This window comes from Neophocaena asiaeorientalis, unplaced genomic scaffold, assembly GCF_003031525.2.
Source record: "Neophocaena asiaeorientalis asiaeorientalis breed wild unplaced genomic scaffold, Neophocaena_asiaeorientalis_V1.1 scaffold150, whole genome shotgun sequence".
Classification (NCBI taxonomy): domain Eukaryota; kingdom Metazoa; phylum Chordata; class Mammalia; order Artiodactyla; family Phocoenidae; genus Neophocaena; species Neophocaena asiaeorientalis.
Window position 1 is genome coordinate 6,868,514 of NW_020176571.1, and position 21,229 is coordinate 6,889,742.

General features: G+C 42.7%; 1 protein-coding gene across 1 annotated transcript; it reads left to right on the forward strand.

The window, feature by feature from the left end:
• The first annotated feature begins 222 nt into the window (after positions 1 to 222).
• Positions 223 to 6,552, forward strand: GDF3 (growth differentiation factor 3). Its single transcript, XM_024733523.1, has 2 exons — positions 223 to 490; positions 5,726 to 6,552. The coding sequence occupies exons 1-2, from the start codon at positions 223 to 225 to the stop codon at positions 6,550 to 6,552; spliced, it is 1,095 nt and encodes a 364-aa protein (XP_024589291.1).
• The last annotated feature ends 14,677 nt before the right edge of the window (positions 6,553 to 21,229 follow it).

A 21,229-nucleotide genomic window follows, 5' to 3' on the forward strand; every position in this document is an offset into this window, starting at 1 on the left:
TAATCTTCCTTTTGTGAATTTTTTTCTGAGAGAGCAGAACTGCGGAAGAGAAAAAAAAAAATCTGTGCTTTTGTATCCAATTGCCTTTGAGGAGCTGGGAAGAGAGCAATTCACACCTGATTATCTTACCTCAGATAAATTAGCAGCACCTGAATTGCTGGGCAGTCAGGCGCTAGAGCTCTCTGCAGCCCCACTAGCCAGCTTCACCTCAGCTCAGGGGCCATGCTTCCTTCACTGCCAGGCTTGGCTCTAGGCCTCCTGTTAATCCTGGCCTTGGGCCAGACATTCCAATTCCAAGAACGTGTCCTTCTTCAGTCTCTGGGCTTAGACAAAGAGCCTTCACCCAAGAAGTTCCAACCTGTGCCTTCCATCTTGAAGAGAATTTTCCAGGATCAAGAGGCAGCAGCAACCACTGGCGTCTCTCAAGACTTGTGCTACGTGAAGGAGCTGGGTGTCAGTGGGAACATACTCCGACTTCTCCCAGATCAAGGTGAGGACATTGGAGTCTTTCCTAGAGATGAATCTGGTGTGAAGAAAGGAATAAAGGGGAAGTAACAATTACCGAGGGGTTCATGGACGGCCACGTACTGGTAATTTACACATTTTATCTTATTTAATCCCAACCACTGTCCCGAGAGGAAGGCAGGTATGCTTATCAAGTTTTTAACAATAAGGAAATTGAGGCTCAGACAGTAGATAACCTGTAACCTATTCGAGATCATACAGCTAGTATGTGAACAAAGCCAGGATTCAAAATGTTTTTTTCTGAATCAACAGCTTTGAGCTACAATTTAGGTGGAGGTGTGAGGGTGGAATTAGGGCTCAGTCTCCCACTCCTGAGCCCCAAATTTACTCACCCTGGTCCTCTGGGCTCAGTTTGCCCGGGACTTTTGCTTCCTGCTCCATACCTTCCCATTACTTTTGCTGGGTAGAAAAGACTATTCTTTTTTTTTTTTTTTGCGGTACACAGGCCTCTCACCGCTGTGGCCTCGCCCGTTGCAGAGCACAGGCTCCGGACGCGCAGGCTCAGCGGCCATGGCTCACGGGCCCAGCCACTCCGCGGCACGTGGGATCTTCCCGTACCGGGGCACGAACCCGTGTCCCCTGCATCGGCAGGCGGACTCTCAACCACTGCGCCACCAGGGAAGCCCAGAAAAGACTATTCTTGATTTGTAAATACAAGACGATAATATCGTCATACCCTTCAGTTAATTCAGTAATTTGCCAAACTGACCACCCACCAAAAATTACGCAGATCAACTGTTACAAGTTGATTCTCCAGCCTAGTTCCTGCCCCTCACACCCCCACCTGATTCTTTTCTTTTTAATGTCTTTTAAAATTTTATTTATTTACTTTTGGCTGCGTTGGGTCTTCGTTGCTGCGCGCGGGCTTTCTCTAGTTGTGGCGAGCAGGGGCTACTCTTCATTGCAGCGCACAGGCTTCTCACTGCGGTGGCTTCTCTTGTTGCAGAGCAGGGGCTCTAGGCGCATGGGCTTCAGAAGCTGTGGCACGTGGACTCAGTAGTTGCAGCTCGCGGGCTCTAGGGCACAGGCTCAGTAGTTGTGGCACACGGGCTTAGTTGCTCCGTGTCATGTGGGGTCTTCCAGGACCAGGGCTCGAACCCGTGTCCCCTGCATTGGCAGGCGGATTTTCAACCACTGTGCCACCAGGGAAGTCCCCCCAACCCGATTCTTATTCAAAGTCAGAGATGGGTGTTGTAATCTGCATTTCTATATAGCCTCCCAGGTGGTTGAGGTGGGAGGGATTGAGAGCCCTGGCTGGTTAGTTTTACAGCAACTGGAAATAAGATTTGAGTCCAAGAAGCATTTATTGGATGCCTACTAAGTGCCGGCAACTGTGTAAGACCGTGAGAGTACAGAGATGAATGACAAAGTCAGCTTTTTAAGAGTTTATAGAAGACACATCAACAAACAGATGACTTCCATACATTGTGCTAAGTGTCACGTTAGATGCCTTGGGGGTGGGGCTTCAGGGACAATTCCTGGAGGAAGGTTAAGAGGTGAGGGGAGCTGGTGTGAAGGGTTTTCCAAGGAGAGAGTAGGAAATAGCTGAGGCTACTTCCTTCCCTTCACCATGGAAAAAATAACTTGTAATTTTTGTGATGATCAAAATTCTATCTAATGGTACAGGAAAAGGACACGATCTCATTATCACTCCTCCCTAATGCTCCCCCTAGAGAAAACCACCATTAATAGTTGATGTATATTCTTCTAGACTTTTCTTCTTTGCATATATATAATATAAACTTGTAATTTTTTATAAATGGGATCATACTGTACCTTCCTCCAATATTATGAACATTTTGTTCAAGTCAGAACATATAGTCAACTTATCCCTGTTTTAATGGTTATATGATATTCATTGTATAGACATGCTACAGTTTATGTAACTGATGCCCTGTTGATGAACGTAAACATAATAGTGCAGCTTTATATCCATTTGCGTGTGTGTGTGTGCGCACGCTTTTTCTATTATTTCCCTGGATAAGTTCTTAGAAGGGGATTGTTGTGTCAAAGGGTAGGCACATTTATACTGTTTTGTTTTTTTTTTACATTTATACTTTTGATGTACAGCAAATACCCTTTAAAATTTATACTCCACGTTGAGTGTATGAGAATTCTCACTTACTTTGACAGTAGTCTCTTTAAAATAGAAACTTATTGAAATAAAATGTACATTCAGAAAAGTGCATACATTGTACAGAACAGCTCAATGAAGTTTTGCAGAATAACTAGCCCCAGATCAAGAAACAGTACGTGACCAGCACCCCAGAGGATCCTTCATGCCCCCTTCTGTTAATCACTACTTCTCTACAAGGGTAACTGCTATCCTGACATTGCATATTAGTTTTGCCTGGTTTTGAACTTCATGTAAGTGGAACTGTGGAATGTATCCATTTTCGTGCCTGGCTTCTTTCACTCAACATTACATTTGTGAGATTTATCCATGTTGTGTGTATTTGTAGTTCATTTTCATTGCTGTCTAGGATTTTATTCTGTTAGTATATGACAGTGTACTTCTTCGTGCTGCACTGGGTGGCCATTCGGTAACAACACTCTTTTAGCTTTTAATTTTTGTTAATCTGGTAGCAAAACATGATCTCGTTGTTTTAATATGTTTCTTTAATAAGGTGGAACGATGCCCTTTCAAATGGATAATGAATCATTTATTTATTTATTTAAGACTTAGAACATAGTCTTTTTTTTCTTCCAGCTTTATTGAGATATAATTGACATACAGCACTGTATAAGTCTAAGGTGTACAGCACAATGATTTGATTTACGTATACCACAAAACAATTATCTCAGTAAGTATAGTGAGGGAAGTCCCTGGCGGCCCAGTGGTTAGGACTTGGCGCTTTCACTGCCATGGCTTAAGTTCGATCCCTGATTGGGGAACTAAAAATCCCAGAAGCCGCGCTGTGCAGCCAAAACAACAACAATAAACCCAATAAGTAGAGCGAACATCCACTGTCTCAGATAGATACAAAGTCACAGAAACAGAAAAGAAATGTTTTCCTTGTGCTAGAAACTTAGAATTTACTTACTCTTTTATACACGACATACAGCAGTATTGACTATATTTATCATGTTTATTATCTTAAAATGTGAATCATTCATTTTTATTTTTCAAATAATTGTATTACTATTTGAAAATGTATACATTAAATTTTCAAATTTATACATTAAATAATGTATACATTATTTACACATTATGACCCTTTTCCTGTTGAGGATTCTCTTCCTTAATGATTTGTGAGGCCTCTTAATCGTCTGTAAAAGCTCTTTATAGACATATTACAAGTATTCTTGGTTGTTCTTTCAGCTTTTAATTTTGTTCATGATGTTTTTTGAATATAGAAGCCTTTTATTTTCACGTTTTCAAATCTGTTCATCTTTTTCTCTCTGTCTTTTGGGTTTTTTTTCATGCCTAAGGAATGTGATTTAGTGATACGAGTAAAAAGTAAGACTAATATGTTAGAATTAAAGCTGTGAACAGGAGAGATCAACTGTTCACAGAGGTTGAGAAGGATAAGCCCTGTGAAAACATCCCTGCATTTGCTGGTTAGTCAACACTTAAAGATGTTTATTTCAGTGGACCAGTAAGGGTAAGAGAGTTGGACAATAACAAGAATATATGTTAAGCAGTAGAGACAGCAAACATAGACTAATCTTTTTAAGAAGATGCTCAATGAAAAGAAACGGAGAGATGATATAGTAGACTTGAACAGGAACCTGGGTAATTTTAAATGCTTTTTAATTTTGTTGTTTTTTTAAATGAGCTTGAAGAGGCATTGTGGTGGAATGGTTAGAATACCTGGGTTTCCACTGTAATTTCTCCACAAGCTGAATGAGCTTAGAAAATCTCTTAGGGTAGAGCCGCCCTACCAAACAAAATGGTGGCATCAGGTCAAAGAAGTTATTTGTGGAGAGAAATTGAAGATGCAAAACAAACAAACAAAAAGGGTAAATGTATCCTCTATTGGGCCTTTTCCTAGAGGAGTAGGTGATGTATGAAAATCTAAGCAGAGAAGTTAGCTTTGCAAACAGGGAGAGTTCAGCACAATTTCAAAAGATACAGAGAAGGGGGTCCATGTGGAGAAATTGAAGAATCACATTGCATCTCAATTTCCAGTGAAGTGGGAGAAGTATTCAAAAGTATAAGACTAGAGGGCTTCCCTGGTGGCACAGTGGTTGAGAGTCCGCCTGCCGATGCAGGGGACACGGGTTCGTGCCCCTGTCCGGGAAGATCCCACATGCTGCGGAGAGGCTGGGCCCGTGAGCCATGGCTGCTGGGCCTGCGCGTCCAGAGCCTGTGCTCTGCAACGGGAGGGGCCCCAACAGTGAGAGGCCCGCGTACCGCAAAAAAAAAAAAAAGTATAAGACTAGAAATTATTGACATTGAAAACTGTGGGCTTTAGATAAGAATTACCTAAGGATACAACAAAAGGGAGCTCCAGAGGGCCAGCCTTGGCTGGATGACAGGCGTTTGTTTTGAAGTAAATCTAAGTGGTTACAACACCTGACAGCGTGGGGTGTTCTTAAACATTTTCGTGCCATAGGTCCCTTTGGCTGGCAGTTGAAGCCAATGAACCCCTTCTCAGAAAAAGGTTTATATGCCTAAGATAAAATATTTAGAATTTTAAAAGAAACCAATTAAATACTGAAATACATTTATAGAAATATTTTAAAAATGAATGTGTGTATAGTAATGCATATGATATTTTATTCATGCAACAAATAACAAGATCTAAAGAAGGGACTATACCATCAATTCAAAGTAGTTTGAGCATAAATGTTATTTTAAGCTATTTGCAACAACTTAATATATGAACATACCTATGATTTTTATTGGTAACAGTGTCATAGACGCTTACAATATTATTGGGATTTGTCGCCTATATTCATAATTTAAAGAAATGCTAAATGTCACTTAGAGTTTAGTGAAGATAAAGATGTGATTCTTTTTCCCATCCAAGATTATAGACCTTCTAAATTCTATTCAGGATCCCTTGAGGACCTGCAATATGAAGATAAGAACCTCTGGCCATAAATGAGGAGTGAAACAAATCCTCCCAAATGGCTGAGTTTAAGTATAGCTGAGAATTTCCTGCCCTTGTTTTGTATACGTGGATATACATATAACATTTGACATTTACATCACACAGGTGGAGGTGACTCACATCTCTCTGTCCCCATCTAGGTTTCTTTCTTTACTCCAAGAGCCTTTCCCAAGCCTCCTCCCACCTACAGAAGCTCCTCTCCTTTAACCTGTCTGCGATTAAAGATGAGGAACAGTTAACAATGGCCCAGCTGGGCCTGGACCTGGGGCCCAACACTTACTATAACCTGGGACCAGAACTGGAATTGGCTCTGTCCCTGGTTCAGGGACCACATGTGCGGGGCCAGGCCACCCCAAAGACAGGTAAAATGTTTGCACTGCAGTCAGTACCATGGCCTCAAGGTGTCCTTCACTTCAATCTGTTGGATGTGGCTAAGAGGAATAATTACCCCCAGAAGAACTTAGGTTTGTTCCTAGAGATACTGGTCAAAGGAGGCAGAGCCTCTGGGGTGAATTTTCAGCTTGAGGACACCTGCGCCAGACTGAGACGTTCTCTTCACGCTTCCCTGTTGGTGGTCACCCTCAACCCTGAGCAGTGCCACCCTCCTACCCGCAAAAGGAGAGCAGCCATCCCTGCCTCTAAGGCTTCTTGCAAGAACCTCTGCCATCGTCACCAGCTGTTCATCAACTTCCGGGACCTGGGTTGGCACAAGTGGATCATTGCCCCCAAGGGTTTCATGGCAAATTACTGCCACGGAGATTGTCCTTTCTCACTGACCACCTCCCTCAACAGCTCCAATTATGCTTTCATGCAAGCGCTGATGCACGCCATTGACCCAGCAGTTCCCCAGGCTGTCTGCATTCCCACCAAGCTGTCCCCCATCTCCATGCTGTATCAGGACAACGATGACAATGTCATTCTACGGCATTATGAAAACATGGTAGTTGATGAGTGCGGGTGTGGCTAGACTGTCAGCAATAGAACAGAAGGGGTGTTCTTGGGGTAAATGTTCTAATAAAACTATCTGGCTTATGACCTTTGGATCTGAATTGTCAGTATATTTATGTTTACAATTTGTCTTCTTGGAAAATCCATCCTGATTAATGATGTCCCGAGTTATACACACACACACACACACACACACACACACACAGCCTTAATGATCTTAGTTAATTTTCTGCATTACGCTCATGGGAGTATATTAGATTCTAGATAGAAGGAAACAGTCATTTATTGATCTTCTATTATAGGCAGGCATTATTCTATGTGCTTCTTATAAATATATTCCACTGGTCTTTGAGGTAAACATTGTTATTTATGTTTCATAGATAAAGAAGGTGAGATTTAGAGCAGCTAAATATCCAATTTTTCTAAAGTCATCTACTTACGCAACTAAAGATCCCATGCACCCAAATAAATAAATAAATAAAATTAAAAATATATATATATAAAATAATGCAGAAAAATATATCAAAAGAGTACTTGAAATCTATATTGATATCTATATTTCCTTTTATGAATATTCATTCAAATATTCATTCATTCATTTGAATATTCATAAATGTTCATGAACATTTCCTTTCTTTTATGAATATTATATATCCTATAGCTAAGATCAGAGCATACATATAATTTTGTATCTTCTTGTATTCACTTATAGAAATTTTTTTCAAATCACCAACATCTGCATAGTTAATTTAATGACTGTATTATATACAATTATTTAGATACATGTTTTACGTAAAAGAATGTTATCATTGGACATTGTGTTATTTGTAATTTTCATGGTGGAATAGTGTTATGACTCTGTTCACAAATCATTCTCCACATTTTGTCCCCATCTCCATAGAAAAATTTCAGACATGAAATTACAGGGTTAAAAGTATAAGTTGACTCATATAATTAATAGAAGATATATATTAAATAAAATATATTGATCTTAAAACAAATATGCATATATTATGGGGTAAAATGCAAAATTCACATGGACTTCAAATGTAAAACTCTAGAGTTGGTAGGATACTTTGGGTTATATCAGGAAGTATGAAGTCACTTAATTCTCTTGTTTGGAGAATTAAAGAGGAAAAGTCTGAATCACTGCTTTATTTAGTCGTTTCTTTTTCTTTTTTTTTTTTAAAGTTTTTACTTCAATGATGATAATAGCTACTCGGTTTTTTAAAAATTATTAATTAATTAATTTATTTTGGCTGCGTTGGGTCTTCGTTTCTGTGCGAGGGCTTTCTCTAGTTGGGGCAAGCAGGGGCCACTCTTCATCGCGGTGCGCGGGCCTCTCGCTATCTTGGCCTCTCTTGTTGCGAAGCACAGGCTCCAGAGGCGCAGGCTCAGTAGTTGTGGCTCACGGGCCTAGTTGCTCCGTGGCATGTGGGATCTTCCCAGACCAGGGCTTGAACCCGTGTCCCCTGCAGTAGCAGGCAGATTCTCAACCACTGCACCACCAGGGAAGCCCTAGTCGTTTCTTTAATTCCAATTGTCACTACCTTAAATCAGCCTCACCATTCTCATCTGTATTATTGCTGTCATTTTTAACCTGATCTTTTGTTTTTATTTAAAAATTTTAAAATGTAGATTATTATAATTTAACTATATTATGTATATATGCAAAAACGCCTGCATAACCCTCCCAGTCCCTTTTCCCATCCTCCTAATGAAACCACCATCCTGAGTTTGGTGTCCACCTTTCCCATTCATTTTATAATTTTACTACATATATTTGGATCCATAGACATTATAAAGTGTTGCTTCACAAATATGTAAACTTTATAGAAACAATATTGCAGTGTATTTTTCTAACCCTTTTTTTTTTTTTTTTTTTTTTTTTTTTTTTGGGGGGGGGCCTCTCACTGTTGTACGGTACGTGGGCCTCTCACTGCTGTGGCCTCGCCCGTTGCGGAGCACAGGCTCCGGACTCGCAGGCTTAGCGGCCATGGCTCACGGGCCCAGCCGCTCCACGGCATGTGGGATCCTCCCAGACCGGGGCACGAGCCCATGTCCCCTGCATCGGCCGGCGGACTCTCAACCACTGTGCCACCAGAGAAGCCCTCTAACCCTTTATTTCTCTTAATTTATTATTTCAGAAATTCTTATAGGTTGATACAGGTATGAATATAACTGATTTTTTCCATAGCTGGATAGTAATCCATTACATGCATATTACACAACTGGTTTACCCATTATGCTGTTATTGGACACTAAGGACATTCACAGACTGTTAACAATCATTTGTGTAGAGTGAATACAAAATCTCTTGGCAATCTATTTGTCTAGGACTTCGGTGTAGGGCAGCCGTGAATATACACAATTTGTAAGGACAACGGAGAAGAAACTACAGATGTAGATTGTAACAACGAGATTGTAACAACTCTAAATGCACCACTTGAACACAAACAAAAGTGATCTTTATTTATTTATTTAAAAAAACTTTATTGGAGTATAATTGCTTTACAATGGTGTATCTTTAAAACGCACTCAGCATGCTTCCCTGGTGGCGCAGTGGTTCGGAGTCCGCCTGCCGATGCAGGGGACATGGGTTCATGCCCCGGTCTGGGAAGATCCCACATGCCACGGAGCGGCTGGGCCCGTGAGCTATGGCTGCTGAGCCTGCACGTCCGGAGCCTGTGCTCGGCAACAGGAAAGGCCACAACAGGGAGAGGCCCGTGTACTGCAAAAAAATAAATAAATAAAAAAAAATAAATGCACTCAGGGACTTCCCTGGCACTCCAGTGGTTAAGACTCGGTGCTCCCCCTGCAGGGGGCATGGGTTCAATCCCTAGTCAAGGAATTAAGATCCTGCATAAGCGCAGCGCTGCCCCCCCAAAAAACGCACTCAGCTTGTCAAGCGTGTCATTGGAATGAGAAACACTGTTCTGATGGTATCAGTGAGAAGATGACTTTGGACAAACCATCATTCAGAACGAGTTAGTAGAACAATCGAGACAAAGCCAACAGTAGGAACCAACATATTTACAAAGCACTTTCAGATTATATATTTTCAGATTATATATTTAAGAGCTAAGAAATTGATGGAACAGAAGAAAGCTCAATCAGTGGTTGTTTTGCTTTGCCACTGCGGTCCCAGCGGTATCCTCTGTTTTGAGGGGCCAGGATTTTTTGATGCACCCTCAGACTTGAACAAGGACGTCTGATTAGCATAAGCAAAAGTCATAAAAATTTCACATGTGAACCGGTTATCAGTGTGTGAGTTTACGATAAGATGCCAAGGGAAGAGGGCCAGCCAGCATACTGGGTTTCCTTAAAAGTAAAAGGGCACAAGTAGTCATCCGAATGTGTATTAGGAAATCAGAGGAAGGGAGTTAGTTGAAGTCTAAATGGCAAGGTTCATGAACCTCCAGATCCAGACACTAGAGGAATTCTAGTCATTTCAGACCATGCTGCTCCTATTAATATTCTTCAGGAAGGAATCCAACAACATGCTTGGTTGAATTCTGGCTCTTTTATTTGTAATACTCCACATGCCAGGCCTATTTTCTTGAGTATGTAAACTGATCATATTGATTGGGGTGATCCCATTACAAATCATCCTGTTAGGCAGATTATTTCTGAAGTAAATTATCTCTAGTTTTACTTTTATTATTTATTGAGTGTCTATTATATGCCAGTTACTATACTAGGTCTTGGGAAATAAAGATAGATGGTCACTTTCACCATAGTGCTTAAAATCTAGCTTATTTGGCTATAAATTATTCAGATATCTATAAGTGAAAAATTAGCATACACCCCAATATGTGAATATTTAATTATTCAAATCATAACAATTAATGACTATGTTGCTATATTGAATATTAAGTGAAAATTAGCATATACCACAATATATGAATACATGATTATTCAAATTATATTAATTAACTACTATATTAGTATATGGTACTTTAAAAGTTTTAAACAGAAGTTCTAATGCTTTCTTCCCTCATCTCAGTGTCTCAGGGATGGAAGTTCTAATATCTTCTTTCCCCCACCCAGATGTTTCAAGGTGTACGTCCCCCAGGCTGCATGCACCTCACCTCCAATACTACTTTTTGTTGGACAGCGCCTGGGCTTTCAGGATCTCAGTTCCCCAGCCAGGGATTGAACCCGGGTCACGGCAATGAAAGCCTGAATCCTAACCACTAGGCCACCAGGGAACTCTCTACTTTTTTTTTTTTGACTGAGTATGACATTGACTATGTGTTCTGACATTAGCCTGATAATGATCAACCTTTCTTTCATGACCTTTCTTACCTTAAAACTTGAGTTCTTTGGGTTAATTACTGAAATTGCAAGAATGTATCACCAGCCTGACTGACCACAATTCCTGAGGCTGCTTTGCTAAATATACTTCTGAATTGAACTGAACTGTTACTGACAGATTTCCTGAGTTGAAGAAATAGATTTTGACTTGGGGGGGCGGGTGGTGTCTGTGTTTAATACCTTCATGTTATTTTTTTTTAATTGTTAAAAAGATAGTGGCTACTTCCTTCCGCTAGTAGTTCTGCTGCTGGCAGGTTTATTCACTCCTGAGTTAATCAAGTCATCTCCTGAGGTCACACACGAAACTAGAGAGAAACATGCATTCCTGGCCTCCTGGCTTTGTTGCCATATTACCCTACTTCGTTTTAGAATCTTAAATGTCCAGTTAGATCAGTCTATAAATAGGCATGTGCCAGTGAGTCAAGTTGTACGCTGTGATTTGGGCAGAATGGCACAAAATAGAAATAAATTATACACAACATGTATAGCACGTCTATTTCAGGACATTTCAAGACTCATGATCTTTAATGGCAGGCCTGTCCATGTGCCACAGGCCGGTTTGGTTTGAAATTTCACCATCGATTTAATTCATTTCAACTTGACATTTATTGAATGCCTTGAGAGGTGGAAAGAAGGGCACAGATTCTGCTTTTAGGGTAGTTTGTCATCATATGATGTTCCAGCTAGATTTCTAAAACCTAATTAGAATAGCCTCCATCTTGCTCTGACCTGTTTTAACTAACTCACTTTGACTTGCTTTTCAGATGACCTGTTTAGTTTCTGCTTAGTTTTATCATTGCAGCTAGTATTTTTCTCTTTTGAACATTCCCCTTTACACTCCCCTCTTTGTAAGCATTCCTCATCCCAAAGAGAAGGTAGTAACCTCGAGAATCACAGAAGCCCATCACGAGACCACCTGATGCCAGCCTTGACGGTCTTCAGATGATCTCTGGATGGAAAAGAATGCAGACCCTGCACATACCCTGATCTTTATCAACCACTCTGCGTTTTGAACCGTTACTCCTCACTGCCCCATCCGAGGAAACACACAGTCTTGAGGGCATTAAGCCCACAGTGGCTCCCTTTGCCTGGCAAAGCAATAAAGCTATTTTTTTCTGCTTCACCCAAAACTCTGTCTCTGGGATTCAATTTGATCCCAGTATACAGAGTCCGGGTTTAGGCAACAAATTCGGTGGCTCGTATGGGGGAAAAACTCAGGGATGGCCCTACTGGGGTCCCTTGGCTCGATCGGAAGCTCTGAGGTTCGTGCCGGCCTCTTATACAGAGCGGGGGGTTGGAGGACTCCTTAAAAGGTCAGATCGCCTGGAACCTGTTGTTTGGAAAGGTCGAGCCTGGGTTACACCCAGCTCACCATGCTGGCAGTCAGAACTCCAAGGCAGAGTGGAGGGAGAAATGGGGTCGCCCTAGCATCTGCCAAGGCCACCTTTGCGTCAAGGACACTCCTTTCTTCCTCCTCCCCACGCCAGCCTGAACCTCCTACTCCGAGGAATTATTTGGGGGAAGGAGGAAAACAGCATTTGGAACGCTGTAACACCTTGGCCAGCATTAGGGTAAGTCCCCCAGCTTGCACGCCGAGGCCCCTTTGGCCTTGTCTGTTTGGGGAACTCCTGGTTCCCACTGGGAGGGATTCCCCATTTCAGGAATCCCATTTGGAAGGTGCCTCTTGGACTAAAGTCACGGGCTTAGTGGGACTTGGAAGCCAATTTGAGCTTTGTGCTGTTTGGTTTTGTTGTTCTGGTTTGAGGCTCCCGTTTGCTGGTGAGGATTCTGATTTGCTTTTGGTCTGTGCCCGCATGAATGTTTTTCTGATCGAATATGGGAAGCACTTCTTTGATTCCATCCAACAGCCCCCTGGGGAAAACTCTGGCAGGCTGGTGGACCTATAGTTATAAACCTATGACTAAAAAACGAATCATATTTTATTGTAATGCTGTTTGGCCAATGTACATTCTTGAAAGCGAGTAGAGGTGGCCTTTGTTTAGTAGCCTAAAGTCTTGTATCATTCTCCAGCTAGAATTGCTTTGTCACAGGAATGGAAAGCAAGGGAGATCCCGTATGTTCAAGCATCATGCAATTACATAATAAAGAAAGTGAGGGACTTCCCTGGCAGTCCAGTGGTTCGGATTCTGCACTTCCACTGCAGGGGGCACAGGTTCTATTCCTGGTTGGGGAAATAAGACTCCACATGCCACGAGGCATGGAAAAAAGAAAAACAAACACACAAACAAAAAGTGAGCAGCCACGGGCTTCCCTGGTGGCGCAGTGGTTGAGAGTCTGCCTGCCGATTCAGGGGACACGGGTTCATGCCCCGGGCCGGGAAGATCCCACGTGCCGCAGAGCGGCTGGGCCCGTGAGCCATGGCCGCTGAGCCTGCGCATCCGGAGCCTGTGCTCCGCAACGGGAGAGGCCACAACAGTGAGAGGCCCGTACTGAAAAAAAACAAAAAAAAAAGTGAGCAGCCAGGTAGTAGACTGATGGTACAAAGAGAAAAGAAAAGTTCTCTTCCTCCAATGGTGGAGGATTCCAGGATTCCAAATGAAAAGTTGGATGACAGTTTTACAACGCTGGCTGTTAGGAATCCATTGTAGCCCTAATTTTGCCCAGCACCACCTGCTCCTCCCTTGTTGATGGAGGCTCCCGGGACACCTCCACCACCACCTCCATCACTGCAAGCACCACTTAGTAACCTATCTATGCCCATCTGTAACAGGGAAGAGCAAAATCTATTTCTTTTACCTTTGCTTTTTGTTGCTTTTGTTATTATAATCACTAAAAGGATGCTGTCTATAGCTGTAACATACATGATAGCCTGCCACAGGGAACCCTGCCCCTCTGCCTGAATGTTAAATAAACTAAAGTGCCTTGGAGATTGGTTCAAGATGGCAGAGTAGAAGGACGTGCGCTCACTCCCTCTTGCGAGAACACCGGAATCGCAACTAACTGCTGAACATAGACAGGAAGACGCTGGAACTCACCAAAAAAGATACCCCACATCCAAAGACAAAGGAGAAGCTGCAGTGAGACGGCAGGAGGGGCGCAATCACAGTAAAATCAAATCCCATAACTGCTGGGTGGGTGACCCACAGACTGGAGAACACTTATACCACAGAAGTCCACCCACTGGAGTGAAGGTTCAGAGCCCCACGTCAGGCTTCCCAACCTGGGGGTCTGGCAACAGGAGGAGGAATTCCTAGAGAATCAGACTTTGAAGGCTAGCGGGATTTGATTGCAGGACTTCGACAGGAAAGGGGGAAGCAGAGACTCCACCCTTGGAGGGCACACACAATGTAGTGTGCGCATCGGGACCCAGGGGAAGGAGCAGTGACCCCATAGGAGACTGAACCAGACCTACCTGCTAATGCTTGAGGGTCTCCTGCAGAGATGGGCGGTGGCTGTGGGTCACCATGGTGACAAGGACACTGGCAGCAGAAGTTCTGGGAAGTACTCCTTGGTGTGAGCCCTCCCAGAGTCCGCTATTAGCCCCACCAAAGAGTCTGGTAGGCTCCAGCACTGGGTCGCCTCAGGCCAAACAACCAACAGGGAGGGAACCCATCCCCACCCATCAGTAGACAAGGGGATTAAAGTTTTACTGAGCTCTGCCCAACAGAGCAACACCCAGCTCTACCCACCACCAGTCCCTCCCATCAGGAAGATTGCACAAGCCTCTTAGATAGCTTCATCCACCAGAGGGCAGACAGCAGAAGCAAGAAGAACTATAATTCTGCAGCCTGTGGAAGGAAAACCGCATTTACAGAAAGATAGACAAAATGAAAAGGCAGAGAGGACTTTGTACAAGATGAAGGAACAAGATAAAACCCCAGAAAAACAACTAAATGAAATGGAGATAGGCAACCTTCCAGTGAAAGAATTCAGAATAATGATAGTGAAGATGATCCAGGACCTCAGAAAAAGAATGGAGGCAAAGATTGAGAAGATGCAAGAAATGTTTAACAAAGGCCTAGAAGAATTAAACAACAAACAGAGATGAGCAATACAATAACTGAAATGAAAACTACACTAGAAGGAATCAAGAGCAGAATAACTGAGACAGAGAATAGATGACCTGGAAGACAGTATGGTGGAATTCACTGCTGTGGAACAAAATAAAGAAAAAAGAATGAAAAGAAATTAAGACAGCCTAAGAGACCTCTGGGACAACATTAAACGCAACAACATTTGCATTATAGGGGTCCCAGAAGGAGAAGAGAGAGAGAAATGACCCAAGAAAATACTTGAAGAGATTATAGTCAAAAAGTTCCCTAACATGGGAAAGGAAATAGCCACCCAAGTCCAGGAAGCGCAGCGAGTCCCAGGCAGGATAAACCCAAGGAGAAACACGCTGAGACACATAGTAATCAAACTGACAAAAATTAAAGACAAATTATTGAAAGCAAAAGGGAAAAATGACAAATAACAAACAAGGGAACTCCCATAAGGTTAACAGCTGATTTCTCAGCAGCACTCTAAAAGCCAGAAGGGAGTGGCACGGTATATTTAAAGTGATGAAAGGGAAGAACCTACAACCAAGATTATCCTACCTGGCAAGGATCTCATTCCAATTCGAAAGAGAAATCAAAAGCTTTACAGACAAGCAAAAGCTAAGAGAATTCAGCACCACTAGGGGGCCTTTGACACCTCACTTACACCAGTGGACAGATCATCCAAAATGAAAATAAATAAGGAAACACAAGCTTTAAATGACACAATAGACCAGATAGATTTAGTTGGTATTTGTAGGACATTCCATCCAAAAACAGCAGATTACACTTTCTTCTCAAGTGCACATGGAACATTCTCCAAGATAGATCACATCTTGGGTCACAAATCAAGCCTCAGTAAATTTAAGAAAATTGAAATCATATCAAGAATCTTTTCCAACCACAACATTATGAGATGAGAAATCAGTTACAGGGAAAAAACGTAAAAAACACAAACACACGGAGGCTAAATAATACGTTATCAAATAACCAAGAGATCACTGAAGAAATCAAAGAGGAAATCAGAAAGTACCTAGAGACAAATTACAATGAAAGCACAACGATCCAAAACCTATGGGATGCAGCAAAAGCAGTTCTAAGAGAGTTTATAGCAATACAAGCCTACTTCAAGAAACAAGAAAAATCTCAAATAAACAATCTAACCTTACACCTAAAGGAACTAGAGAAAGAAGAACAAAGAAAACCCAGTTAGTAGAAAGAAAGAAATCATAAAGATCAGAGCAGAAATAAATGAAATAGAAACAAGGAAAACAATAGCAAAGATCAATAAAACTAAAAGCTGGTTCTTTGAGAAGATAAACAAAATTGATAAACCTTTAGCCAGACTCATCAAGAAAAAGAGGGAGTGGACTCAAATCAATAAAGTTAGAAATGAAAAAGGAGAAGTTACAACGGACACCGCAGAAATACAAAGCATCCTAAGAGACTATTACAAGCAACTCTATGCCAATAAAATGGACAACCTGGAAGAAATGGACAAATTCTTAGAAATGTATAACCTTCCAAGACTGAACCAGGAAGAAATAGAAAATATGAACAGACCAATCACAAGTAATGAAATTGAAACAGTGATTAAAAATCTTCCAACAGGGCTTCCCTGGTGGCGCAGTGGTTAAGAATCCGCCGGCCAATGCAGGGGACACGGGTTTGAACCCTGGTCCGGGAAGATCCCACATGCCGCAGAGCATCAAAGCCTGTGTGCCACAACTACTGAGCCTGCACTCGAGAGCCCGCGAGCCACAGCTAATGAAGCCTGCGCACCTAGAGCCCGTGCTCCGCAACAAGAGAAGCCACCGCAATGAGAAGCCCACTCACTGCAATGAAGAGTAACCCCCGCTTGCCACAACTAGAGAAAGACGCGCACAGCAACAAAGACCCAACACAGCCATAAATAAATAAATAAACAAATAAATAAATAACTTAAACCCGCCTCTGGCCTATCCAGCTCCCGCACTGGCTGAACAGGCTGCATTGGCAGTTGTTCCAACTGCCCCCACCATGCCGTCAACATATTCACTCCTTTCACGGTTTCCTGTTTCCCCTACCCATGGGGAGAGAATAGAATTTTCTCTGTTAACCCCTGGGGCACAGGGATCTGGTTTAGTATCACCATCTAAGACCCAACAGGGCACCGAATTTGAACCGGGAGCCACTTCCGCAACAGTGCAATTTCCCTTGTGCCGAGGAGGCCTTAATGCAAATGGCCAGCCAGCTGGGTTCCTGTGGATATGCAATCCATTCTCTACTTTGGATTTGCTTAACTGGAAAAACCATAACCCTGCTTACCAAGAGGACCCCCTCCGTGTGACTGAACTTTTCCCCTCCATATTTGCCACTCACCATCCCACTTGGGCGGACATTCACACTCTTATGAATATAATGCTTACTGAGGATGAAAGGAGGATGGTCATTGACAAGGCTAGAGAGGAAGCGCACCAGCTCCACCTAGTGGATCCAAATGGAACTCCAGAAGCAAATCTGTCAGTCCCTATCGCTAAGCCTAACTGGGTTCCTAATAGTGGGGGCATGCCACTCCTAGAACATTATAGGAGGTGTGTCTTAGTGGGTCTTCAAAAGGGGGTACCTAGACAAAAGAGGTTAAGCAAGATTCCGGAGATAAAAGAAAAACCAAATGAGGATGCAGCAGGGCTCCTAGAAAGGATTGATCAAGCTTATATGTGCTACACGGATGCAGACCCTGAGGCCCCTGAGAATGTAAGGATGATAAATATGACTTTCATAGGGCAAAGTGCCCCAGATATAAGGAAAAAACTACCGAAGTTAGATGGTGCATTTGGAATGAACCCTTCTCAATTAGTAGATGTTGCTTTTAAATTATTCAACAACAGGGAACAACGACAGAAGCAAGAAGATGAAAAATTGAAGGCAGCTTCTCTGGCAGCAGCATTGAATTCCAGGAAGGCGAGCAACCTAAAGGAAGGGAAGCCACCACTGAAGAAGGAACAATGTGCTTATTGCAAGGAGGAAGAGCATTGGAAAAGAGATTGCCCTAGGCTAAAGAAAAAGAAAGAAAATAATAAAAAGGAGACAGGAGCTGCTCATATGGTAGAAAGAGAGGAACACTGACATTGAATGAAGAGGCCCGAAGACTCCCTTGGACTTGAGGCGTCCAATTCTAAAATCCCCACAAGAGCCCTGGGTAACGTTGACAGTGGGGAACAAGTTGATTGACTTTCTAATAGATATGGGTGCCACGTATTCTGGAAGGACCTTGGAAAAAGAAATGTCCTAAATTAAAGACGGAATGCACCAGAAAACAGAGGGACCCTCCGGTGGAGGTTATGGTCACCAGGAAGGAAAGTTCTGAAGAAGAATATAGTGACTGATGGGACCCGGGGCTTCTCGCCATGCTGGTGGCTCCAATGGCTATAGCCCCACAGGAGCCCCCGGTACAATTAACAGTGGAGAATCAACTAGCAGGTTTTTTGGCAGATACAGGAGCAAACTACTCGGTTCTGAATTGTAAACTGGCCTCTTTGAGCAATTACACAGTGTCAGTAGTGGGACGTTTCGGGACAAACTCAGCAATGTCCTCTGCTCCAGCCCCTGGAGTGCAAAACAGGACAAGAGAAATTGAAACATAATTTCCTGTATGTATCGGACTGTCTAATCCCTCTTTTAGGAAGAGACTTGGGCAGAGTAAATGTGCAAATAACATTTTCACCTGAGAAACAACTTTTGCCTTTAGAAGTGCCACTGGAAAATGCCCTAAGGCTCCAAGAGTCGCTCGAACAGCCAGGAGAGAAAGAAGCTGAGCCTATTCCAGAAAGGATCCAGGAAAAAGTGAGTAAGGCTGTCTGGGCTAACAGGGCACCCAGACGGGCCGGATTCACTGCCCCGATTCCTATCATTGTAAAGACAGGAATGACTTGTCCAAGGAAAAAACAATATCCTCTTAAAAAGGAAACTATGCAGGGACTTTCCTGGTGGTCTAGTGGTTAAGACTCCACGCTTGCAATGCAGGGGATACAGGTTCAATCCCTGATTGGGGAACAAAGATCCCCCATGGTATGGACAAAAAAAAAAAAGGAAGCCATATAAGGAATCCAGCCAGTTCTAGACTGGTTTTTGAAGTACGGACTAATTAGACCTTGCAGATCTCCTTATAATGCTCCTATTTTGCCAGTTTAAAAAGCCTCATAAGGGCTTCCCTGGTGGCGCAGTGGTTGAGAGTCCGCCTGCCGATGCAGGGGACACGGGTTCGTACCCCGGTCCGGGAAGATCCCACATGCCGCGGAGCGGCTGGGCCCGTGAGCCATGGCCACTGAGCCTGCGCGTTCGGAGCCTGTGCTCCGCAACGGGAGAGGCCACAACAGTGAGAGGCCTGCATACCGCAAAAAAAAAAAAAAAAAGAAGAGTATGTAGATAGACTAGATCAGTTTTTTTGGTGTGATTCTTTACTCAATTTCTTTGTCCTAAACATTGGTCTTGAAAGTGTGGCTCTCCACATAGAGATACTAGCCAAAATTACAAAGCAAGCCCTTAATGACAGCCAACAGAGCTTGACTTTGTTAAACACTGAGGACTCATTAATGGGAAAAGCTGTGCTTCAGAACCAGATGGCCCTGGATATCTTGACAGTCTCACAGCTGGAAACTTGTGCCTTAATTCATACTGAATGTTGTATAATACTTTTATACCGGATGAGTCAGGAAACATAACAACGCTTCTTAATGATGTGAAATCTCCCATCCAGACAGTAGGTAATTGAGATGCTTATGCCTGTGAAGTTGCTTCCCGAGTCTCCAGTTGGTTTTCAAACTTGTTTTCCTGGATCCCACAGGGCCATCCAATCTATTTTCTCAGGAGTTTTCCAGTTCTTACTTTGTTTTGTTGGTTGCAATGGGAATATATGTTCTAGCTAGAATCATGACTTGTCGCCTGTCGTATTTCTGCAAAACTACCACCAGGGCTCTTGTCAAACCGCCTGCCAGTTGGCATGAGAATGTTCATTCCTTCCGTAAGAAAAACCCCTTCTTGCTGTCCCCCCCCTCCTCTCCCCCCGCCGCCCCTCACCCACCCAGCTTCAGCAAGAAACGGCCAGATGACATTGACGCCCACTTGCCTTTTTCCATTGAAATGGAAGGAATAAATTAACAGTGGGGTTTTTGTTCCAGCTAAATTTATAAGAACTAGTTAAAATAGCCTCCATCAAGCTCTGATCTGTTTTAACCTCACTTCGACTTGCTTTTCAGATGACAGTTTTTGTTGTTGTTTCTGCTTCGTTGTATCATTGCACCTGGTATTTTTCTCTTTTGAACACTCCTCGTTATACTCCTCTCTCTGTAAGCATTCTTCATCCCAGAGAGAAGGTCACAGCTTGATAACCTCGAAAACCACGGAAGCCCATCACGAGACCACCTGATGCCTGCTTTGATGGTCTTCAGATGATCTCTGGATGGAAAAATATGTAGGGCCTGCATGTACTCTTTCCTTATCTACCACTCTGCTCCTTGAACCATTACCATAAGACTCCCTCACTGCCCCCTCCAATGGGGACACACAGTCTTGAGGGCATTAGCCCACTGTGGCCCCCTTTGCGTGGCGAAGCAATAAAGCTGTTGTTTTCTGCTTCACCCAGAACTCTGTCTCTGAGATTCAATTCAGTGCCGGTGTACAGAGGCCAGGTTTCGGCAACAATGACACATCCCCAAATCAGGTCAGGCCTAAATTTTCTTTTAAAATAAGAAAATACGGCATAAATATCAGGACATCAAGTGTTGTTCATGGGTTATTTCTTTAGTACTTTATTTTCTGCTCAAGACAATATCAAGCACTTCAACTATTATCACAAAGTTTCTTTTTTTTTTTTTGACCACACCATGTGGCATGTGGGATGTGGGATCTTAGTTCCTTGACCAGGAATTGAACCCGTGCTCCCTGCATTAGAAGCATGGAGTCTTAACTAGTGGACCGCGAGGGAAGTCCCCTTTTAAAAAATTTTATTGAAGTACAGTTGATTTACAATGTTATGTTAATTTCGGCTGTACAGCAAAGTGGCTGAGTTATACATATACATATTCTTTTTTCACAAAGGTTTCTGTACTTTGCTTGTGAGTGGAGCAGTCAGAGTGCATGTCTGAGATCTGAATCTGTTAATTTTTGAGGAGTGTTTGACTGAAAATAGGCATTTGCTTCCGTTTAAAAGGCTAGGAAAAAAAAAGAGCTAGGATCTGTTGCTTTTATCACCTTTTCTGAGCAGAATTGATTGGCAATGATTACATGCAATCATAAATACATTCCCTAATTTTAAGTGGGCTTTAAAAGCAGATAGTCTGCTCTCACTCTTGTTTGTTTGTTTAACCGTTGCTTGACAACGTTAAACAGCAAGCTGGTATG